We start from the raw sequence: 26520 nt of genomic DNA, 5'->3' as shown, positions 1-26520 counted from the left end.
GGTAGGGTCATAGATGGTCATAGATAACAAAAAAATCTTCTCAACACATACCTAGATGGAGAGTTATCCATTAGCATTCTCATTCCTTTCAATGGCAGTTGCTTGGCTGGTGCACAAAGCCCCATAAAAATGTGACCTACATTTCTTTTGAGCCAATCAACTGATCAGATGTGGCTTGCAAAAATCTATTTTACCAGAATACATAAGTAGTTTTTTAAGATCTAATCTTGGGAAAGTCCACATAATGTTGACAACACAGCTTCCACACTAACACAATGAACTCAAGTTTCTGATGTCAAATCTCTAGTGTGAAAAGCCCTCAGTAAAATATGTAAAGTGATCAGATGCACATGCAGGTGAAGTCGATGTTGAGGTTGATGCTACTGATGCATTGGGCCGGAGGCATCAACACATAAGCTACTGCTAAAACACACACATACATACAGACCAGCAAACCCACAAGCAGATCCATCCCGGGCCCTCCCTCTCTCTTATCTTGTCAGTCACTGTATGTCCCCTCGAGCCTTTTACACTGATGAGAGAAACAAGGCAACTCTAGCATCTATAAAAAGGATATTCTTTGTTTTTTGCTGCTTGTGTTGCCATAGAGACCCTACGCTTCCTTAATTCTGCCAATGGGTAATGGGGAACTTTGTGTGAATGACATTTTGAATGGCAAATATCTGCCTTTAATGAATTTCCTCATGCTTAAAAGAACAGTTACACCAACACTGAAAACTCTAATTTACCATCACGTCGTCCAAATGTTATGACATTATTTCTGTTGAATACAAAAGGATATGTTTATCTGAATGTTCATCTAGCTGAATGCGTCTCTTTTCTATAGAATGAACATCCAAGAGGACAGATATTGCAGAGGCCTGACATCCATTCTTAAATTTCGGACCTAAATCCTGGACGGATGGCCAGTCCATAAAAGGGCTCACACAAAGATAAAAGAATACAGACTTAGAATACAGTGCATAAATTGTATAGACTAATTTTATGCTACTTTTATTAACGTTTTTGGTGCAATGCCTGGTCACTGTATGTTTTTGGTGTATGGAAGAGCAGCGTGAACATTAGGGCTGTCGAAATTAATCGTTTCTACGATGCACTGCGATGCAGACGAGGACGATTCGGTATCGGTTCAGTAATAGGCCATAAACGATTATAACATACTGATGATTTTCTGATGTCATTTGTCATACAATGGCGGAGGGAGGCGAGATGCGAGTGCGAGTAATTAAAAATGCTCGAACTACTTTAAAAGCCGACATCTGTGCACATTTCGGCTTTAATGAACAACCTGGTAAGCACGATCTGGAGAAGACACACGCGGTGTGTAAATCACGTCACGCACAAATAAAATATGCAGGGGGTAATACCACTAACTTGAGAAACCACGTCAGCCGTTTTCACCCTGAGCTGTTAACACCTGTCAGTGCCAAGTATTTAGTATTTACTTTTGTGTATTTGTTCTAAATGCTCCTTTTGTCTTCTGTGCCCAGATTTGAGTTTTGTTTGATGTTTGATACATTCAAGAAGCATGTTTTCTTTGAGCAGGTAAAATTAAAGGTTTAGTTCATATATCTGACTGCTTGTATTTATTGACAAAATTGTATCAGGCATGTGATCAGCTAGAGACAAAAAAGAAGGAAAATCTGACCACGCCCCAAGTCACGCCCACAAGCCACGGCCCCAGCACCTATTATTAAAAATATATATTTTAGCACATTAAAAGATATATCTTATATTGTAATAATACGTACTATTGTTCTGTAAAAAATAAAAAGCAGCACTTAATAATCATGATAACGATATAATATAATATATTATAAAAAAGTACTATATTATATTATAGTAAAGTATATAGAATTGTTATTATTATTAAAGTAAAGTGAAGGATTATGTGAAACTGAAACTTCTCTTTGTAAACAACAACAGATTTATAATGTTTCTAATGACGAATGTTGCATTTCCAAATGCAAATTAAAACGGCTCAAACCAAGCACAGCTAGCACTAACAGTGAATCGAAAATAAAAACAGTACTGTAACAGCAGACATGTAGCGCGTCAGACTACAGCCTAGACCCCCCCCCCCCAAAAAAAAACCCTCGGATCTACGGGAATCACATGGGGCATCCCTCAGAGGTCGGAAAATATGGAAATCCGTATTTATATGGAAAAATCACATCCCTGTTGTATACATGTGAAGTAAAATTTAAAATTGAGGATGCAGTGCATCGTCAATGCACTGTGATGCATCATGATATCGAATAGAACCGAATCGATGACATGATAATCGTAATCGAACCGAATTGTGAGACCAGTGTAGGTTCATACCCCTAGTGAACATGGGTTTACAATATGCGGGGGATGTGGGGGACATGTCCCCCCACTTTTAATAAAATTAAAATTAGTCCCCCACACTTTTTTCGGGCAGGTGTGTTCACGTACATGTATTCTAGGGCCAGTGAAAATAAGTCTACATTTAAAATCAAAGAGACAGTATAGTCTATGCATGACCTGTCACCTGACGTTTTATTCATATCCAAAATGACACAAAGTGAACATTATAGAGCGCTTAAGACCCTCATGCAGTGTATGTTTCATTCATACACGAAGCCTGAGGGCGCTCTTGCACAGAAAGTCCAAAACAGACTCATAGAAGTAATAACTTGCAGGAAATCCTTAATGTGGACAAAAGCATGAATATAAAGCAGAAACGATTTGACTGATTAAACATTTAGACAATATACACACACGATTGCGACAATATATGGTTTATATGTGTTTTTCAAGTCATCTCCAGGTAATAAATGAATAAAATTTATGAATAATGCTAATTTATATACTATTTAGTACAGAAACTATAATATATATTATGTGATAAAAATGGGAAAGAAGTGTTTGTAGTATAAAAACCAATCATAAAATTGTCATTAGGAAAATATAGGGGGGAAATATAGAATACAAATAATTGTCATCTATAAGCTTTGTTATTGTCCATCAGTGTATTTGGGGCCAGATATACTAATAGCTTGCGCCAGCGCAAACCGTCTTTTAGCGTTAAAATAGCACTGTCAGGATTCACTAAAGACGCGCAGTGAGGATTTCCCGCTGAAAAGGTGTGGACTCAGTTATTTTTTTGAGCCTGACCTTACTGAATATGCATTTGTAGGAGTTTCCCTTTCAAACACAACATTTATGGGAGGAGAGTATTAAAATAAATCGCAATTTACTAACGTTTGCGCTCGTCAAATTACTGGTATTTGCGCCATTATTTAACACCCAAAAAAAGCATGTCTTAAAGCAGCCGGTAATTTGCGCTGGTCATTATGGAAATGATCTGGCTGCATCTGTGTTCTTAAATGTGCGCATTGTCAGTAAATCACACGCAGAATTTTCCCCTCCCATCAGCGCTTTATGGAATTGCACTCTAATGCTAATTTGCCCTGTTTAGTAAATCTGGCCCTGAATTTCTTAAATCAATTAAAAGTCAAATCTCAATTAAAGACAATAATAATAATAATAATAATAATAACAACAATATTTGTCATTTCTGTTGCCCTCACTTTTGAAATGATGGCTATGCCCCTGAGCGTGAATATTCTTTCAGTCTTCCATGAACGACAACATAAGTAAATTATGACAATTTTCCTTTTTTTTTTTTTTAAGAACTAATCCTGTAACATGCAAACATTGATCTAAGTACAGAGGATCCAATGAACAGAGGGTGCTTAATGGATCTGCACTGAGTATGGAAAAACACAAACAGTAAGAAAGCTGGAAAAGCATGGAAAAATGAAGCATTTGGACTGCTTTGTGTGTGTTTCCTAGCAAATGTCTGTACCTTGCCAAAGGCATCTTAGAGCTACAGGCGCTTTGAGCTTCTATCAGGTGCTGCAATCGCTTCACAATATTGCCGGTGTGAGTCCACGGCCTTTGAAGTGTGAACGCTGTATTTGAATGTTACTGTTTTTGAAAGCACAAAGCATGCAGCGCTAAGCCAACCTTCATTAACAATCTAATTCTGGAGCTGAGCAATCACAACACTCACCCTTCCAATCATACACATTAAAACAGAAGGAAAATAAACATCAGCAAACATACCTACAGGGATAATATAAGATGTAATTATTTTTTCTAAAAAAACAGGAACAATTAGGTTTGATAGTGTAATAAGTACAAGGCTGGCAGGCATTTTTCCGCAATTTTGCAGTATGTGTTTAGAGATTTTTGGCGAGTGCTGCATTGGATTGTGTTGCTTGGAGAGGAAGAACTTTTTGTAAACATGGTTTTAAAAGCAACGGGCATTCTTATGTATCCAAACTGCCTTGGGTTTATTGGTTCCTGGTGTCGGGGAAAGAGATAGCACCATGAAGACTGAGCGTACACAAACATAAAGGATCAGTTCACCCAAAATGAAAATTGTCATCATTTACTTATCCTCATGTTGTTTTCAAATCAGTATGAGTTGTACTTTTTCATACAATGAAAGCATACTGAGACCAGAGGTCATCAAACTCCATAAAAGGAAGAAAAAAAAATCTCACAATATTTTAAAAGCTGAGGTGGGAGTAAGAAAGAAATGCAAGTCATAATCAAGCTAGACAAGTCAAGTCATGCCAGTTGCTCACCTCAAGCAAGTCAAAGTGCTAAGCAAGTACTAAATTTGATCACATTACCAAATAGTACCTATTAAAGACAATTTTACTTATTTCCTACAGTAATGATTTAGTCTTTGAAATCATATTATACATAACTGAGAAGAAACATACTCAAGCTTTATAAACATTTTGTCAGTTGTAGAAAACTTGCATTACAAGACAAACTACTATTACAAGAGGGAAAAATTATATTTCACATTCATATAACTTCAGAATATAGAATACAATATATATATAAAAAGTCATAAGAACTACTTTTTAATGCTGATCTTTGCTGGTTTTTAGTGCATTGAAAAAGAGCAGTGTGAAGATTCTAATAAACATATCCTCTTGTGTTACAATATTATTTTGGAGTAAACAATTTGGTTACACTTTATTTTAAGGTGTCCATGTTACAGTGTAATTATACATTTAAGTACTGAGTAATATTAATTAAATACAGAGTTCTGGCATGAAACTCTAGAGGGCGCAGTTCGATAGGTCTAACTCAATCTGACCTAATGACATCATTATCACATGGCACAGCTGATTGGTTCTCTCCTGTATCGGTAGCCAATGAGCTCGCTGCTCAGCATTCAAATATATGACTAGTGCTTGCCGTAGCAGTTGCAGCTTGCTTCAGAAACCCTCCACCTTCCTCAGCTCCACCTGTATAGATCTGCTACGAGGTGATTCATGTATGTTATATGGGGTTATTCCATGTATGTTATATTTGCAGCAGCAGTATTTCTTACATGCTTACAGCAGCATGTTGTGGATGTATTGGCAGTAGCAAGTCTTGGTACTTGCTCTGCCGCAGCAGCAGCAGCGTAGCAGATCTATTCTGCCAAGACCAAATACATTAACATTGTCATGTACATTACCATGCCAATCCCTCCAAGAGTTGTCATGACAGAACTACATGTACTTACTGTATGGTTAGGGTTAGGATTAGGGTTTGGCTTAGGGTTACTTGCATGTAATTATGCATAATTTTTTGTTATTATAATAGTAAGTGCATGCAACGTGTAACAAGGACACCTTAAAATAAAGTGTTACCAACACTTTCTTAAAATATCCCTTTCATATCTACAGGATAAAACACAGATACCAACAATAAAATACTGCAAAGGCACAAAAAGTGAAATGTTAACATTACTGTAGTAGATATTAATTTACCTGTAAAAAAGTGGATGCTTTATTCTAATGACTTCCATCTCAAAACACTCAAAACATTCACAGTCGAGGTTTTTCAATCTTAGACGGATGAGCAAATGTTTGTCCAGTCTGTGAGCATCAAATAAATTATGTGTGTAAATCACTTTCCATGCTAGATTCAGACCATTATCAACCAGAGAAGGAGAGATGTGCAAGACTTGATTTTTAGTTACTGTTTATTATTCTCAGAATACTGACTTCCTTTGATTTAGATTTCAAAATCGGAAAGACTACAACATTATAACCACAACACTCATGCCACAGCCAGTGATACCTGAAATCATGAAATCTCCTCTTGTTGAGGAGAGATGAGCTGCTCATTTTCTAAGCGATCAGACTTGTGATTTTCTGGAAAAGGGATGAAAAAAATCCCATAAACCTCCAAAATTCTCAAAACCTACAATTAAGGAGAGACATGAACCATAAAACCTAATTTCAGCAAGCAACCACCAAGAATATGATAATAAGATGTTTTTATATGGTCTCTGAAGTTCAACAATGGTAGAAAAGGTTAGATGATTTCAGTTTGGTGAATATACTTTAAACTCTTAATTTTAATGAATCAGAAGGCTGATTTGTTTGCATGATCATTAAAATCACATGGACATCTCTGTGTGGCATTATTTATGTTTTAGTAAAAATGGAAAACATACCCTAATATGAAATCGTATTTATCATTTAGCTTAACATTTACTTGTCATTTAGCATTACTTGGCTGAAATGATGGTTTCTCTGAATGAAAACAAACAAAAAATGCATGCACACACCTGTCAAATAAATATGGCAATGTATATTGGAAATCATCAAAAGGCTAAAAAAATATATTTTTTATCTATATTGCTCAGCCCTATTGTGAACAAACCAAGTCAGTGAAGGTGACACCATGCTAATGAAAAACAGATCAATCCTCACTTGTCCTTCCTCGTCCTATTTAAAAGGGCCGTCACGTATTACACTGGCAGGTGTGGCTACACCCCCAGCCTGTGTGTGTGTGTGTGGCTAGGACTGTTTGATTTTCATCATGGCTTCCAAAATCTGTTTTTGGGCAGGAATCTGTCACACCTCTGTTAGCAGGTGGATCAGTGGACCCGGCGGTAGGGATCAGGGAACACAGCCATGAATGCATCTGCGTGAGGATTTAGGCTGCTGGGGAGTTTGCTGGCCTCTCATGCTTTAAGTTGGGACCTTCTGCGATTCGTCCCATTTGATGACCTTGGGTGCTGATTTTCCGCCAGGGTCAACACTACAAAGGCCAGCTTAGGCATTCAATAAGAGCTTTTTATTTGGCTGGTGACCCTAGAGCCGCCATCTCCATCTGGTGGGGTGATTAAAGCCTTCTGACGAGGGGCGGGCAGCTTTCTTCATGTCAGCTTCATCAATAATTCGTAAGTGTGGAGAGCTGACCTGTAAATAACGGCAAACCTTCAACTTTATAGTTGTAAACCATCCACTTTCAGCAGAAAACACTGACTGCTGCACAACACCATCTATCTCTGTCCTTCTGCTGGAGAAGGAGAAAAGAGCTGAGACTCCAGAGTGATCACTCAGTACTGATCAAGCTCCTGTTGACATGTGACCTTTGTGCCATTATGCATTGGTTTGTCTAGCACTTCATTCGTGTCTTTTTGGTGATAGGTGGAGGATGGTCTGAGCTGCAAATGGAAAGCCCACAGATTGGCCATTCACAGACCGTCTGCTGCATATCGCACACAATAGATGCAAGAACTTTCTCAAAATTGCAAGCTGCAATTGACTGACCAATAGTCATGTTTTAGACTTTGCGAACTTCAATACTGGCTCTGTAACAAAGCATATCCAATATTATTATACAGGTCTCAGGATTGATCAGTTGCAGCATTCAAATATTACTGAATAATCACCATTGTGCTGGGTGTCACAGCACACTGTAAAAAACGATGAAATTGAATGGTAATAGTTCCCTTACTCTATATATGGTGAAAAAATGTAATGTATTTCATACAATTTTACGGTAAAATACTGTAAAATGTACTGTTTTGGGAAGTAAGAAAGATGAAGCCATCTTACAATTTATCATAAACTGGAGATTTTCAATGAAATGATGTTTCTTTTTAGTTTTTTCTTATTATTAATGCAAATTAGGTATTTATGTTAAATTATATTTTATTAAATTAATGTTTATTGCATTATTTTGTTGTCATGTGTTTCTATTACAACCTTATTTCCATGAATGAAATTCATGTCTTTTTTTAATTGCAATTTTAATTTAAATCAGTAATATAAAGTTGCTACCATGGCAAAGTTCTGACAGCTTCAGTTTTTGGATGTAATTTTTTACTGTTGTTTTTATATTTATTTATTATACAGTCACTCTCTGAAGCATTATTTTTATTTATTTGGGAAGTAGCTGTGTACCGTATAATTAGCTGCTCATTATTGCAAAACAAACATTTATCGTGAGGTTCATGGAGATCACCATGGGTTTATTTTGTGATAACTAGCTCATTGTGCATTATGCCTTACTAACTGTTCTTGGTCAAATAAAGCTGCTTTATGGACCACACCTCATGCCAACTGTCAAAAGTCAGCCTGTAAAACACTAAGTTCAAAATTTCTGTTCAAGGGTGATGTTAAAGTCTCTGAGCGAGTGGCTGGTGGCATTGTGGATGTGTTTTAAAGCGCTCTAAAGCCAGAGAGCTCTCCACAGCTCTACACTGCCGGTCTGTGGCAGTCTCTTCCTGTGTCACCCACTTTCCCAGCCATACTGACAGGAAAAGGATGGGGGGAAAACGGCGCAACTTTCATCTCCGCAGAAGAAAGAAAAATAGAATCACCAAATCCATCCACATGCCTGGCTGGGTCTAAATCTGATTTTCTGCTATTAAGCTCCATTTCCCTCTCTCGATCTGCCACTCCGAGGTGATGGGGAGGTGTCTTTGATCATATTCTCCCACTGTTTTGCTCTCTGTAATCCATGACCAAAAATAATGGGATTTGGTGTATCTCCAAATGGCAGAGAAACCGGTTGACAGAAATTAATAAGTTTGCAGGGACAAAAAGTGAAGACAAACAATGACAACAACATCCCCAAAACGCCACCATCTTCCATCAGGAGTGAAAGAGAGAGAGAAAATATGAATCGTAATGTTAAACAGAGACTAAAAATGGTCTTCCAAACTTTGGGCAGAATGACAGCTGACAGGCACGCCGTGGGGGAGCTGGGTGTATTGATGTGTCTTTGAAGTGAGCGTGTGTTTACCGCGTTCTCTAAGACAGCAGCAGCAGCCATGTTCTCGGGGCCTGATTCGCTCTAATCCCTTCTGTCACTGCTCAATGGAAATCTTGTACCAATGCCACACCTTCTTAGTCAACAGGTGCATTTCATTATGCAGTGTGTACATGCAATAATCTTGACCGCTTTCCTGCCAGTTTCTTAACTGAGCGAAAGCTTTTACGTGCAACAGACTCACAGTATTTGTGCAAAGGCACTCTTGCTTTATCGTTGTGCTGTTGCTCGATTGTGTTCATATTCTTACGCAAACTTTCAATGTGACAATTTACGCTAAAATGTTTCAAGAAATGCACTTTTGGTCTGGGTTAAATACAATTTAAAGGGGTCATGAACTGATAAACCAAAATTCCCTTGATCTTTTCACATATAAGAGGTCATTGTACTATAAAAACATCCTGTAAGTTTCAGAACTCAAACTTTCTTGTTAGTCTAAAAACAGCTTATATTGAAGCCAGTCTGCCAAAACAACAGCTTGTGGAATATACGACTCTATGAAGTAATAGTGTGGCTAAACACCGCCCCCGCAGAAGATGATCAACGCCTGCTTCTACATCATTTACATTATCTTCAGCTAGCGTAAAGTTGGTTGCTTTCGCCACACATGGCTCTTCGATTTGCCTCCTGTTATGCTGCAGACGAACAGCACAAAAAAGCACGTGCTGCCTTTTCAAAGCAATATCTCTCACAGTACCACTACCTCTGTGTTGCACTTTTCTCTTGTTCTTTGTCACCGTGAGGAAACAAAAATAACCGCATCAGCTGTATGCCGCACATCTTGTTACCATGGTGATCTCATGCATGTACCGAGACCATGTAGCTGGAAGCAGATGCAGTGGCACTACAGTATTATATTTGTGTGAGAGAAAGAATATAACAATAAGAACACAGAAGTAGGGTCCAATGATTTATGTGATGTGGAAAGCACGGATGGAATCACATAATCTAGACGTAAAAATGGAATTTACTGTATAATGTGGAATGTCAGCTGTGACAATCTCCAGAACTGCTCTGAATGTCACTTCACAGCATTTAACCATTTCATTTGATAAAACTATCATCAGACACACAGGGAAACTCAAGGACTTCACTACAACCTGCCAAAATAAGAGTTTGGTTTAACCTGAAGAAATTGTGACAGAAATATATTACTATTATACAGTACTTTTTTTCAAAGTAATATTTATTTATTTTTAAAAAGTACTCAATTTTTTGTCTCTATTTTAATTTAAAGAGTACACCTCTGTTGTGTAGCCAAAAATAAAAGGAATTACTCAAATTTCATTTGATTAAATTTTAAAAGACTTTTTTATTTTTTATTTTAAAAGTTCAAGTTTTATGCATTAATTTGATTACTACCATTATTGATAATGAATGTGCATTAAACCATAAAACAACAAATCCAGAACAATTAATACAGAGTGTCTGAAAAATTCCATTAGGCACTATTATTATTAAAATATTAATACATTAGTATTGAACTGTTTCATAAATTCAATTGATTTGACATAATATTTGATTATTAAAATGTAATTGAACTATTAAAACAAAATCCATAAAAAATAAAATGGAAAACACAATAATTGGGAAAGAATATAAAAAAAAAATATAAATAAATAAATAAATTGGGGGAAAAATAATAAATAAAACAAATTACAGGGCCCTACAGAAGAATTTTCTGGCAACTTTTTTTTCCCATATTATTTTATCAGTGAATATTGACCAAATTTGGGACCACAAGACTATTGTATGACTTTAGAAGACTTGGAACATAGTGCCCAAGTCATATGGACTACTTTTATCATACTGTTATGGTGTATGTCGGTATTGTATGTATGCATGTATTTATTTATTTTTAATTATTATATGCATTTATGTATTTATTTACTTATTTTATAGCTGGAAAGACAACAAGCGCATTCCTCACCATTCCTCCTTTTGTGTTCCACTGAAGGAAAAAAAGTCATATGGCTTTGGAATAATGTGAGGGTGAGGTTAGGACGAGAATTTTCATTTTTGGCTGAACTATTGTTTTGAGTGCAAGAGAACATGGCCACATTGTAGCAATTCATGAGAGGTGCCACATGTCTATGCTCTGAGACCGCTCTCATGTCAAATCTATGCCACTAGGTTTGGTCTGACAGCTCCAGTCCATACGGGTAAGTTAGGCTGGTGCCTTTTATCAGGGCAATCCTTTGAGCCTTTGGCTTTGGGGCAAACAGAAAACAGAAAAGGGAACCAGCCACATCCATTTCAGCACCTCCAGCTACAGCTGAAATGACCAATCCCTTTGATGTTAAACTCTGAAGTTGCATCATCTGAGAAACACTGATCACTCAAAAGTGGAAATACTCAAAGAATGAGGTAAAACAATATGAATCAGGAATATGTCTGTAAACAAAACACAATTAGAAGGAACATGACAAACTGTCATCCTCATAAACAGAGCCAAATCCTCCTCCAAACTATTCCTGCTCATTTAGCGCTGGCAGATGAAACATGCTCAAGAGTACATGCTAGAGCTACCTGCATATCTCAATCCCTGCCTATTCTGATGGTGTTAACAAGTGGGTTGATCTGATGGCTATGAGGGCGTGTGGGAGAAGATAAATAGAGCCCAAAAAGAGTGACGAGTCCAAAGAAAGGCTGCTCTTTCAACAGGGATTCATTACACACACTACTTTTTTAGGAAAACTGCCCCTCTTCAGGGTGAATGCCCCTATGATACTATATAAACAGTCTTCATATGCCATTTTACTTTGGATGGGAATGCTAAAAGAAACTGAAATCTTCTTGTCCGGGCTGGTGCATGAAATCTACAAGTTGGTAATTAGCCGTGGACATAATAATGCTTCTAAATATCTTATGATTTTCAGTGAGTTTTATTTTTTGCTGAGACAACCTAATGGCTGTTCTAGTGGAGAATGCACTAAGAATTAATTTGACCGACTGCGCATTGTTTATTTGTATATATCTGTGTTTTGATGACTATAAGAATTCAGAAGATGTGGTAAAAGTGCAAGCATTTCAATGCTCACAATTTAAATGGTGCAATCGCAGTCTTCTATACCAGCAATGTTATAACTGCCGTAGACAAACAGCAAAGATATTTTGGAACCTGGCTCATTCTATGGCTCATTCTATAAAGAGCCTCATTTACATAGAAATGATGATGATTAATTATGCATGACACAGCATTATACCAGTGCATATAGTGTTTACGCTGACATAAAGTGGCTGTAGTGATTTTGTACCTGCTAATCTTTGTGTATAATCTAGATTTATTTACATTTTGCCTTTTTTTACGGTGCTTTCACACTTGGTTCGATTACCTGGTCCAAACCCAAGTTCGATTGCTCCGCCCTCCCCTGCCCCCGCTGGACTGCGTTCATATTATTTTATTTGGGTCCGAACCGCGGTTTGTTTGCGTCATCAAGCCAGCAGCTGTTTAGCCCGTTGCTTAGTAACGACGGCGCAGGAGAAGGAGGCAAATGCATAACATTGCTCTCTGCACTTTTATATATTTACGTTTTTGAAACGTTCGTTTTGTTTACAAAGCTTCGGTACATAACGGCACTTACATCTGTTTTACGAATGTACTGCAAATGATCTAAAGAACAATGAAGGCGAACAGAAATGAGATATACAGCTCTCTGTTTGCAGCGCGTCAGTCACACTCGTCAGGAAAGTGAGTGAAACACACACACAAACACACATTTTTATCAAATAATACGTCATTAATAGCGGTTCACTTCCGTGATTTGGTACAACTGCGTTCACATCAGCAGCAAACCGTAACGAAGTTCACATGAACCGTACCCCAGACCACCCTTTTTAAGTGGACTCGGGTACGGTTTGCGGGTACGCACCCGAGTTCGGAAGACAGCGTTCACATTATCCAAACGAACCGAACTCTGACATCAATCGAACCCGCGAACCCGGGTGCGCACCAAAAGTGCTAGTGTGAAAGCACCCTTAGTTTCTCAAGCTAGAAAATATGAGTTAATATTCACATATATGGCACGAGGTATTATAACAAAAACACATTCGCTCTTTGGACCCAATCGAACTGTATGCAGTGATTAAAGAGGGATGCTGATCTGAAAATCCGCTTTGAACTTAATACGTTTTCTGACTGGCAGATTTTGTTGAGGAATCTGCCGTTAAAATAGAGAAGACATGAAAAGGGCTGAATATTAAAGAGGGATGCTGATCTGAAAATCCGCTTTGAACTTAATACGTTTTCTGACTGGCAGATTTTGTTGAGGAATCTGCCGTTAAAATAGAGAAGACATGAAAAGGGCTGAATCCGTAGGAATTCAGGACAGGAAGCAGTGATTTGTATAGCCGTTACTCCAAAGCTAAAAGAAGAAGAAAGTACAAAGAACATCTGAGCATCAGAGGCACTGGCTGTGAGCTGCAGAGAGAAGTCAGGTTTATCTGGAGGAACAAGGCTCCCAGGGTTCTCTGTGGTGGATGGAGATTGGGTACTGGTGTCTGCGCGCACACACACGCGCACGCGCACACACACACACACACACACACACACACACACACACACACTTGCGCATACACTAGCCACAGCCAGATAAACCTCTGTTGTTAACAGAGACTGGAATAAATTCACTTTCATCTTCCTTTCTTTTCGCTAAGCGTCTGACGTTGGAACAATCTAACACATGATCTTATCGCATCTGATATTCTGTTTCGTATTATTTTATGCCACAAGCTCCGCTTCAAAAAGCCTGTGTCTTTCATGAAAACCCATTCATGGATTTAATGGATTTCTCTTTCCCTTTTCTCTGGAATCTGTCTTCAAACCCTGGCTGGCCATTTCAGGAGCGGTTGACTGCCGAGGACAGCGTTTCTCCCGCCATCAAAAGAATAAGAAATTTCAGCTTAGAAACATGCCAAGTCACTACAAATCTAAAAGCCTAAAAACTTCCAAATGAAAATAGCTAAACTTTTCCCTCTGAAACATACAAAAAAAAGAAGCTCTGACGCAGTTGGGGAGAGATAACGTACCAGGCTAAATCATTAGCTGCATTTAAAGCATTCTGGCTAATAATCTATGAAACCAATAGGATTTATCTTAGTAACGTTTCTACTATCATGCAACAAGGAGAAACTAGTTTTTACATTTTCTGAAGAGAATGTCAATGCAGTTGTGCTTTCTTGTCTTCACAATGATAGGATGCTAAGGCGTTTTGCGTGGTTGCCTACTAGCCTTAACAAAAAGAGCCTAAACCTACTATACTATATCTTTTTACCAACTATCACATCAAAAGGCTATGCACTTCAAAGGCAGGGGACTTATGGGATTTTTCTGTCCATTTTATTGTCCACCAGATAAAAATCGTATGTCTGATAGCATAAAAAAAGAGTCAATTAAGAAATCATTTATGTTTGTAGCACAAATGGCGCCAAAATTTAGTATAGGGCTAGAGGTTTGTTCAAATTTCTAACTCTAAATATGAGTAATAGTGATTGACTTTGCGAACACCACGGATGACTCATGTACTGGACTGCAATGGTGAGCTATGAAACAGTGGCAAAATGAGACACATGTATATGTGTGTGAGTCAGATGTTTTGTTAATCCTCAGAGGATAACACAGTTTTACTCTGGAGGAATGAGTCTGGCGTTGCGCCTCTGGCCAGAGAGAGATCAGAGAGCCGGTTTACCTCCTTTACCTTGCATTATAATAGCCTGGTCACTCTCACAGGCCAGCACTAACATCATCTGTCTCATTATGCCATATTTATCTACATCTGTAATAGTAATCATGACACTACTTACTCACAAGAGTCATGCCTTACGCAGAATACATATGAGCATCCATTTGTTGTGTTTCTCTTTATGACTAATCTGCATCGCTCAGTGAGAAATGCCTTAAAGGGACAGTTCTCTTCAAGTTTCAAACCGGTATGACTTTCTGCCTTTCATGAAACACAAAAGGAGATGTTCAACTGTCACTCCAGTTATGTATTCCACTGAAGAATGTAAGTGGGTTTGGAAGAAGACTGTGAGTGCAAAAAAATTAATTTTTATTTTTGGTGAAATATCCCTGAATACCTCACACTTATGTTTTCTTGCTACATCTGAATGATAATTTTCAGAATACATGATAATGTTCTCACCAACTTGAAGACTCAACACCATTATGTGGCAAATTTTGTCCGTTAATAACACCTTTGAGACACAAGGTGCCTTCTTCAAAGGGTCATTATGGTCTTAGTACTGTAGCTAAATTCTCAACTGGGCTGCATTGACTTAGGTTGTTTTTCATCTTTTTCTGCACTCACAACTTGACTGATTTTAAAAATTTTATATTGAATTTTTAAAAGTGGGCTAAACTGGAAATTTGAGAGGTTGAAGAAGCATTGATGAAAGACTAAGGGGCTGTTCATAGTGAACGCGTCTTTGTGTCTATAATGCGAGTTGCAGTGCTCAGGAATGGTTTTTAAACAAAATGCAGAGCAGAATGCCTCCTCCGCCATGTTGCCATCAAATAAAACAGTTGGCACGGCAACTTGCTACTGTAAACAAAAACTTGCAATGCTTGCCCCGCCTCTGTGGTCTTCTGATTGGCCTACTGTTTTGGAACTGACATTCTTTTAACTTGACATGTGAGAGACACTGCAAAACACACGAGTACAATGGTCATACACATCCGTCCAGTGCATGTTTACATAGAAAAACAATGGACAAAAGTTGTGCATTGGAATGGAAAAACGCATTTTGTGTGAACAGCCCCTAAGCAAGCTTTATTTTCTAAACTTAACAAGTCTTATTTTTCACCAAATGATGAATGTGCTAACTGAATAAAATGTAAATATTAAAACATGATAACACATTAACTTTGGCAGCGCTAGTTTGAAGTGTGTCAATCAGTCTCAGAGACAGACTTTGTTGAAGTCTCTTCAGAGGAAGTTTTCAGCCGCAGGTCAGGATGAGTATCAGATGAGGGGTGGCAGAAACAGAGACTGATTTTGTAAACAAGCCTTACGTGTCAGCCTGAGAGTGGAAAAGCGAGGCGGAATTCTCTTCAGATGGGATTTACGTGCAGCAATGTACTCACATATGGTTCCAAAATGTAGGCCCAGGATTTATGAAGAGGCCAAATGGCACGCTAATGTGCCGCAGATGTCCTGGGGGAGGGTGCAGTCAGCAGCGGTGCACGAGTTTAATGAAAACGAATCGCTTTGATGGGCCTAATCAGGATTACCCTCTGATCAATACCACCTTTAGCCGGTTCCTGGCCAACCTGTGCTGGATTACAGCCGCTTTCCAGCCCTCGTTTCTGCGGCTGGAATCAAGAGCTTTAAAAACAGAAAGGACGCAGGATTTCCGGTATAGTCGCCCAAGTCTGCTTGCACAACCTTTATAGAGCCGGGGCAAAGAGGGGCTAATGTGTTTAATTAAATACTAAGTGATCTATTCCCTCAGCGCTGGAGTTCAAGCCAACACAGCCCATCAATGAACATGTGCGAATGCGTTTGTGTATACACACGCAACACACGTGATTATGTGAGATGCTAGTCTTGTGTATTCATACATCTGTTTATAAGTTTAACTTTATTTGTTGCGTGCTCAACAGGTGCATGTGATTAATTAATACATTTTTTTCTCCAGAAACAGAGTCTGATCATATACAAGCAATCCTGGCTTTTGGAAATTGATTGTGGAACGTGTGAAGTGTGACGTTAACACTGAGTAACTTACATAGACATAGCAATCATACTGGAGAATCAGAACAGTTCTATAAACACCTAAAAAAAAAGTCCACGCTCTATATTCATAGTCTTCTGAAATCATTTTCTCAAAATCTTCTTCTCTACCATCATTCTCACATCTCAATATTTTAACTGAATGAGATTTGAGTCTGAAAAAACTCACTGATTTCATTCCATTGACTTCCATTCATACACATGCGAATGCAGGAGTGTGGAAATGCATCTCATGCGAAGTTGTTTCGCATTTTGCTGCATTCCAAAGTTCAAGTTGGTGAAATCTTCCATATCACGTGAAACCGAAACCGTGGGACCAACAGAAGATCGAAAAAAACATAAATTTAAAACTACAGTGCTGGAGGAAAGTGTAGTAGATTGTATGTTTTTACATTTTGGATTTATTCTTATGTGTTATGAGTTTAATTTAAGTTTTTAAAAAGATGCATGCCATCATATCACAACCGTTGAAACCATAGAAATGTATACAGTAGATGCCACATCCGCCATCTTGGAACGGTCTATGTCGTCACTCACAATAACAATCAATGAGTTTCAATATGCAACAACATTGTTCAGCACCTGGTTGTAAAAACGCACAAAATTAAATTCCTGACGAAACTGGTTGACGTTTCACAGGTAAGAATGTGTTGGTTTGTGTTTTTAATATGTATTAACTCAATATTACAGGTTTTTAAACTAAAGTCCCTTTTAAATGCCTTCTTAGCTAAATGCTTTGTCTTGTTGTATTGTGTTAGTTTAGCAAAAGCATCTTCTGAAGTCTACTGAATATATAAATGCGTGTAACGCATATATAAATGTGCATAACTAAAGTTGCAGTGCAGATGCACCAGCAACTTGCTCTCGAGTGTTCACAAACATTGCAATATGGCGGACGGCTTATGTATAGTGGCCCACAGAAACAGCCGCTAATAGGGCATCTACTTATACATATCTATGGTTGCAGCGTCCAAAGAAATTGTGCATGCTCAAAGTCTAGTGTGATCATAACATAGCAAAATGCTAACATCAGAAACATGGGAATCGTAAATATTAATGCACAGACACCACATTAGCTCATGGCAATACATCTACATTTTTGTCATGTTGGAAAGGCCAAGATCCTTTAATTAACAGTGATTTGACAGATCCTGTCTTTTCCAACTGATTTTCACAGGATTTGTTCTGCTATAAACATCTGATAATCCTGCATATTATAGATAATATCAAAAGAAAATAATTGGTAGTGCCAGAAATAAATTATGCCTGTCCCACAATTCCTGTGACTTCCCTTTTTTGTTGTAACCTCCAAATACAGTTTTCTACAATATGAATGTGTCATGACAAACGTTGGGAAGATTAGCACCCAGACAGTCATTTTATTATGCAATGATATGCTTCCAGCCAAAAGCAATACTGCTGACTTCTATTCAAACAAGCCCTGTTGACCACTCCAAGATGGTGGCATGTATGTATTAATACTTTATCCATGGTTAGTATCAATTGCATAAGAGTAGTATTTGAATCTTTGTGTTAAGTGTAAGAGCATCCAAGTTGCTGTCTTCAAATTGAGCTTCTTATTTAGACAGTAACTCAATAAGGTTTAGAACAAGGCTAATGATGACCGGCCTGTCACATTATACAAATCATGCAGGTGGGTTGAGCGACCTGAATTGCAACCTAGAATGCCAAAAATACATTGCCTGCATTTCACACCAACCTTCTCTTGGGCCAGCTCTCTTTCAGCCTTGTGGGTTCTTTCCAGGTCCTGCCGCACCTGATCCATCTCGGCCCGCAGACGGTCTAGAGCTGCTTGCTGGTCCCGAGAGGCCCGCTGTCGCTCCTCCTCCTGCAACACACCCAACTCCGTCAGCAGCTGTTTCCTCTGACTGTGGGCTGCCAACAGCTCCTTCCTCAGAGAATGCACCTGGACCTCCAGATCAGAGATGGTCTGGTGAGAAACACAAACAACGAAATTTGTAAATCCGTTAAGATGCACCCATTCATGGAACAGATGATGTGTTTATGGAATACTGAATCTGGGAATTCAACACATTTAGGCTGTAAAACAGAAACAAATGCAAAGTGAAAAAAGACAGAAGAGTCCGGATAGAGAGAAAGAGGATAAGCAAAACAAGCCAAGCAGGACGAGTGGAGCATTTGTGCCCATTCCAGCCAGGAAGAGGAAAACAGACACCACAGCCTCTGATCTCTGAGCCACAAGAGTTCAACATCAAAGCTCGGCATTCCACAAAGGTCAGCGGTTTGATTTAATGAGCAAAATTAGCGCAAATCAAAGGTCGGTTTACCCATGGGGATGAGGTACCACTGCCATTTCTCATTTCAGGAAGATGAAAAACCTCACTGAGACCACTTACCAATGTGCTTTTGCATTAGCGTTGAAGAGAGTGAAAAAGAGTAGATGAATTACAAAAAAACAGAAGGAATCAGAGGCATTACCACAGGAATTAGCCCTTGACAGACCTGTCAGAGACCTCGTTCTGAGAGTCAAGGACCGTCTGACACACTGACCGAAGGTTGAAACTTGAGTACAAATGGACAGTGTTATGGAGAATAAGTAGCGATACTCACTGCTAGTAGTAGTAACAGGGCACAACGTATTTCTAAGCCACTAGACCCTTAACATAAAACTGCATTCACACTGCTCTTCTGTAATTGGACGTATTTCAGTCAGACTTTATTTTAAGGTTCAATTCTCACTATTAACTAACTATTAACTATGACTTCAAACTCCTAATTTGCTGCTTATTAATAGTTAGTAAGGTAGTTGTTAAGTTTAGGTATGGGGTGGACATTTATTAATGAAGTATTGAGAATCCAACTCTCATATTCTCTTTAAACACCATTTGACACTTTAAATATTTAAAAAAGATTTGGTGTATGTCATCAATTGACAGCACAATTGACGCTAACAGCCATTTATACTCCAGCACACCATGTCCATAATAATGATATCAAATAATCTGTGCTCCCAAAGCGTTTAACCCTCGCAGCGCAGACGGTGGCGTGTGGTAGAGTCTGGCATGTTGGCAGTCCCTCGTCTGCTCCTCGTGCTCCCAAACATCCCTGGGAGGAGACTGCTAAGTGCATCACGTGGCACGTCTGTCGGAAAAGCATCTGAAGTTGTTTTGCGGCCACTTGGGGAATAGTAGCAAACTTCAAAGCCGTGTCGCACAAACACCCAGATGCCAAGACTGCGTGCGCGGGTCCAATAAGGCCAGAGCGGCGCAGCACCAGCCCACATGCTGCTGCAACGGCACAAAGCTATTAGATCTCGGCTCGGAGGAGCCTTTAATCTATAATTCCCTCTTAAACTGGACTCTGGGAAGAATTTTCTGATGCATCTTTGATGGGCTTGGACGTGCTTTTATGAAAAGAAGCTCAGAAACTAGCACAGAAAATGAAAGGCAATAACCACTGAGAATGTCGCATCACGTATGATGTAACTTCAACAGTTCAACAAAAGAATTTAATTAAAACGAACTCAGAGAGAGGAATGTAGGACAGACTGTGATATATTCAGTTATTTGTGCACATATTCATTAAGAACCAAGAGAAACAAAATACAAAAATGAAAATATGCATACACTGTCCAAAACACACAAAACTTGCAGGCCTTTACTCTTTGGCAAATAGGACCAGACAGGTTTAAATCATTGTAAGCGGCTACACAAATTCACCTACAGCACTTCCTCAGTGGAACAGTACTTCTTGTCAGAATTGTTCCACTTTACTCGGCATCTATGGTTCCTATGAAGAGCCCTTAACATCCGTGGAATCTTTCCATTCCACAAAAGGTTCTTTATAGTGGAAACGGTTCTTTAGATGTTCTTCACACTAACAAAAAATGGTTATTTTCCATTTTTTTATTGGGGAACCAAAAATGGTTCTTCAGTGGCATTGCTGTGAAAACCTCATTTATTTTTTAAAAGTGTGCTTGTCAATCCCATGCCTTAAATGGTGTTTACACCGCATACAATTAGAAGACAGATCAGACAATTAGAAGTCATTCATTTTTAAAGCGAGATGCCAATGCCAGCATGACTTCAGTGCAAAGATGGTTTTACAGTTTAGTACAGTTTATGCAAATGAGCAGCTACACACAATGCGGGGAAAACCAATGGAGTACAGACAACGACGCTCATGTGATCCACCCCATACAACTGGATATAGTAGTCCAGTAGAATGGCTTCTCGAAACCAACAGTGACTTGGTGATTGAACCACTGTCAAAGTGAAATCATTTGCTAGTGAGCTATCCCAAGAGCATTGCTCAGGAAAAAAAGACGGGTACAGATAAGACAGAGTATGCCAGTCCCTGTTCTCTTATGGTGATTTCTGAGGTATTATATGTGGCATGCTCCTCAATTTGCATTTTCCAGGACTATGGCACCATTCTGGATGAAAGACGGACGATGCAATCCAAATCTTCGGCTGAAATGCATTTGCATGTCTTTAAGCATTCAACGTGAAGCCCAGTGAAAAGCGTCTGAGCGTGCTCTGCTTCAGTGATGTCTGGCCAGAGATTAAAACCCTTTTCATCATCGAGGGCCCATCTGGTGCTGAGAGCCAGTCTGCTGGAGCCCATCTTCCCTAACCCATCACAGCTGGATGGACAGACTCATGATGGTGCTGTTTTGTGTTTTCCAGAGTTGAAAAGAGCAGCTGAAATCAAGACAATGTCATTAGACAACAGCTTAAAACCAGCCGTGGTTTGGCAAACAGTCCATTGTGTCAACCATGTGGAAAAAAAGAATCTGAACGATGACTTTTGGATATGCAGCATGACTGAGTTGGATGAGCTTCCACTCTCGTACTAGAGAGGTAATTGAAACAATCATGGAATGTACATTACCAGTTACAAGTCTAGACAACTCATTCTTCTACATTTCAAAATACTATGAAATAACACAAACGGGAGTATGGGAATTACAAAACCAAACCAAATCTTATGCACAAAAAATGTGCTCTATTTGAGCTCCTGCAAAGCAGCCACCCTTTGCCTAGATTACAGCTCTGAGATTACTTGGGCGGCATGACAACCCAAAACGGCTGAATCCAAACCCCCTGCTGGTGCAAGAGACAACGTGACCGCCGTCAACAAGCTTGTTGTTTTTGGCACATCAGAAAGCAGGCCTGATCTCATATATATATATATACATACATAAATAAAATATATATATATATATATATGTGTGTGTGTGTGTGTGTTAGTTACACTTTAAATTAAATTGTTTAGCCTGACATTTATAATAAATGTTGTTTATAATGAATGCCAATATCGTTTGTTTTATATTCATATTTTTCAGTCCTGTTCTGTTATGAATACCATTAAATTTACAGAATTTGTTGTGGAGTTAGGGGAACTACAATATATGTTTATAGCATTTATAATTGTTTAATTCACAGGTAGCTTAATTAATAGTAGTTAGTAAAAAATCCATTTAAAAAATGTATTTCAATCAACATTTCATCCATATTTAAATAATAATGTCTTAAATTACTCAAAATATGTATAATAAAGGGCCCCACTTTATATTAGGTGTCTTTTGCCTAGATTACAGCTCTGAGATTACTTGGGCGGCATGACAACCCAAAACGGCTGAATCCAAACCCCCTGCTGGTGCAAGAGACAACGTGACCGCCGTCAACAAGCTTGTTGTTTTTGGCACATCAGAAAGCAGGCCTGATCTCCTATGCCATGTCCGCCTTCATTTTCTGTGTTCTAATCTCTTACTGGGGAATCAAGCTCTTTGAAAATTTGACAGCATCATTAATTTGCCGATCAGAGCGGTATGATGCTATACTCCACAGATTTCAGATGTTCTCCCATGCTGTTTGAACTCCATATTACATTACTGAAAAAAACATGGAATTTGTCAAGACGAAATCGCAAGGAAACGTACTAGTGGATTTAAATGGCAGAATTAAGTATCTGTTGTTCATACAGTGTGTCTAAATGAAATGAAATGGCTCTTCGTTTTGTAAGTGTCTGAGACATTAACATGTCTGGAGATCAAATCAAATCAAGTCAAATCAAATCAAATCATGCAGCAATTCTCAATCAGCAAAAACACAATCTATAGACAGATATTACCTATAAAATTATATAATGTATTTCAATCAACATTTCATCCATATTTAAATAATAATGTCTTAAATTACTCAAAATATGTATAATAAAGGGCCCCACTTTATATTAGGTGTCTTTAAATACTATGTACTTAATAATAAAATAATGAATTGTTAGGCACCATGTACCATTGTGTTCATGTTGAACTGCAAAACACTTTTGCTGCTATTGAGCGGGACACGGGTGAGGTTATGGACAGGTTTGGTGGTATGGTTAGGTTTAAGGGGTAGAGATAGGGTCAATTATAGATGTAACTACAGAAATTAATTGTAATTACACATGCAATTACAGGACGGTATTTTCAAATGTAAGTACAACGTAAAAATATGTATGTACACAATAAGTGCATTGTATCAAATGACTAATTTAAATGAAAGTACATAGTAGTTAAGGTCACCTAATATAAAGTGGGCCCCAATAAAGATTTACAGTCACTGCGATCTACAGCGACTAGAAGCCATTTCTGGTGACTATCATGTGATCAGAGCTCCTCTACAAACTGATGCTGACAGAGAAGTTGCTGTTGGTGATTGTGACGAGGGCGGGGCCGAGAGCCGTGGGAACGGAGTGAGGCCGGTGGAGTAAATGATAATGTGCCACTCACCAGTCTCGAGTCCCACGGAGGAGCTCCGGAAGGATAAAAGGAGGAGTGAAGACAGTGTTGGACGAGAGAGGACCAGGCCTGGACTTTATTTTGTGTTTTGGTTCTGTTTGTGCTGTTTTGTGTTTATTTTATTATTAAAGTTTTGTTTGAATGTTCCCCGGTTCCCGCCTCCTTCTTCCCGAACTATGAACTTTGTTACAGTGATTTCACCACGTTTTTGTGCATTGATAACAGTTCATCATGTTCATTATGTTATCAGGATATCAATCCTTGTTAAAACAGAATGAATTACTTCTCCACTCTCAGCTTACTAATAACATTAGATCATCCAGCAGTAGCAACGCTCACTAGAGACCAACAGTACAGCGACCTGACGACCCCCAGTGATAAAATCGCTCAGTGTGAACAAGACTTAATGCGTGCAGGCTGATGAAAGAGAAAATAAGTGAAAGTGTAGATTCTGACCACTGTTTTTTCCATATAATAAAGATAGTTACGAAGAGCACAAGCGCCTGACTGTTGTAAATGTGTGGAGTGGGCATTAAAGTGCATGTGGTCTCTAGAGTCTACTGTGTATTGGTTTACTGTGCTGGCTGCAGGCAACTATATTTACTGAGAACTATCCTGATGTTCTGGTCTTTTCATCCTCAAACAGACTAAAGAAAACAGGAACCCGGAGGGCGGCAGAGTCCAAAGAAACTAATACACAGACTCCAGTCCAGAGACGAAGGGATTTTAACTCCCTCATCATATTCCTTCGGATCGATACAGCTCACCACAGCCATGCATGAGAGTAGGGGAAACGATAGGGCTAAAACTAATGGACCACTGAATGGAAATTGAATTTAAGACTTGTAGACAAACTTGAAGTCTCCATTGATGGTTGTAAAACCAGATGTTCTATGATTTCCTGCAACTAACAGGAAAACACACGCTGACTTCACATAACTTGGGTCACAAAATGAGGCATGACAAACCAATGGTATTGAGCGAAAACAAGTCACCGCGACCTGGAACAAAAGCTCCCTGTGCTGTGAGAAAAGCACGAGTCATTTGCTCATCTCACACGCTCATGATGTCCTGACCACATCAAGACATGAGTCTGAATCGCTCGTCTTCATTGTGTGTGAAGGATGTCCATTCACACTGCCAGCTTTCCACAGCATGGATTCCAGGAAGAGATGTGAGCGACGTTACCCGTCACTGGATCTGTGACTGATGTGAGCACGTTTAAGGAATGTGAACCGATGTGACAAACATCTCACGATCAGGAAGAAGTAAAAACCATCATTCTAAATAGAACTTTTAGTTGTCACTAAATTGATACAATGCAGTGTTCAACCAGTCCAACACAGCCATACAGACTTAACCAGTGGTGTGAGTTTGGGGCAGTCTATTTTTTGTTGACCATTGACATATGGGGTGAGTGGTCAGAGACCTATCTGAGAACAGTCATTATTTATGCACTTCTATTTGGTGATGCTTTACTTTTGAATCAAAATTCACTAATTTTAATGATTAAATCACTCATTAGTCATGCATTATACAAGCGAAACAGAATAAACACCTTTTCTTTAAGGGGAAAAATATAGGGTAAACGTACATTGAGACATTTTTAGTGCACAAGATATTGGTTTCAGTACAAAAAGTTATGTTAAAATAAAATATTAATCTCTCACACAAAAATATTTAATTTTATTTTAAATGACAATAGCATTTCAATTAAGATATACGTCATTAAATTAAAAAAGTCTGGCTGTGCTTAATGGGTACATGTTTGTACCCTTTAAGCACACCCCTGTTCCCATTAAGCTCACATCATGTTTTATTAAAAAGTCTTGTTTATTTTAAAGAAATTTTTTAAAGAATAATTGTAAAAATATATTTTTTGAAGGTACAAAGTCAATCACAAAAAAAACAGAACACTAAAATCAAGCAACAAGACATTCAAGTCAATCAGTTATATATTCATAATGAAGTGTCATTTAAGCACATTGCAACATCTAGACTAGTCCATGTTCAGCGAAGTAACACAAATTCAAAAATCAAAGTCAGAGCCAGTCTGCAGATTTGAGTTGACAGAATCTATAGAAAATCGATTAACTTAACTTAAAGTGACAACCATCAGTTAATATTTAAAGTATGTTTATGAAGTATTTACATAGGCGTTCAAGGTGGAAGAGCTTAAAGAGAGCACACTGAGCTTAATTGGAATAAAATAAAATAAAATTGTAATATTTATTAAAATGACAGGATTTTGCTAAATAAATAGTCTAGGTCATGCATTAAGTTAATACATATTTTAATATGAATAACTATTATTAACAATATCTATGAAATTATACTTTTTCTTATTGATGTCACACTGAAGCTGTGATTTTCATAGTAGTGTACCCTTTAAGCTCACCTTAAAATAATATGAAATCTTTAAAAATTACAGCACTGTAAAACCACAGACCAGCAATAAACTGTCAATTTATAATATTATGGCTATAAAAGTACAAGCCAGTAATGCCTGAGAAGTAATATATTAGCGTAGCACACAATCTTATACAGCTAGTCAGCTAACTGTGTTCTGTAGCATCTGCGCTATGCTGCTAAAACTATCTTTTGGATCTAATGTAATTATTTCCCACATCCAAGTTCTAGGTTATAATATGCAAAAGTCTGAACATTAATCTCTTAATTTTACAATAAGTAGTGAAACTTACCTAAAATAAAGGCTTAAACATCTAAAAAAAACACATTTAAGGAACTACTCTTTTGGTGAAAGTTCAGACAGCTTTCAAAATGGCCGTCAGACAGTGTGAACACATGGAGACACATATCTCAGTGTGCAATGATCTGATTGACTTGAAATTACAGGAGGTATAAAGTAACAAACACATCAATTGG

The 26520-nt window shown here is 38.3% G+C and overlaps 1 protein-coding gene across 1 annotated transcript in view; it reads right to left on the bottom strand.

Moving 5' to 3' along the window:
- The window catches only part of LOC107701904 (centrosomal protein of 112 kDa-like), an 88964-nt gene that overhangs the window by 45128 nt on the left and 17316 nt on the right, over nt 1-26520 (bottom strand). The window contains exon 4 of the mRNA XM_016504050.1: nt 18589-18819. Coding sequence (XP_016359536.1) covers nt 18589-18819 — 231 coding nt within the window. The remainder of the gene's footprint in view (nt 1-18588; nt 18820-26520) is intronic.

Source organism: Sinocyclocheilus anshuiensis, unplaced genomic scaffold, assembly GCF_001515605.1.
Source record: "Sinocyclocheilus anshuiensis isolate Anshui unplaced genomic scaffold, SAMN03320099.WGS_v1.1 scaffold498, whole genome shotgun sequence".
Taxonomy (NCBI): Eukaryota; Metazoa; Chordata; class Actinopteri; order Cypriniformes; family Cyprinidae; genus Sinocyclocheilus; species Sinocyclocheilus anshuiensis.
The sequence above is the reverse complement of the archived record's forward strand: the minus strand, read 5'-3'. Positions and strand labels throughout refer to the sequence as shown.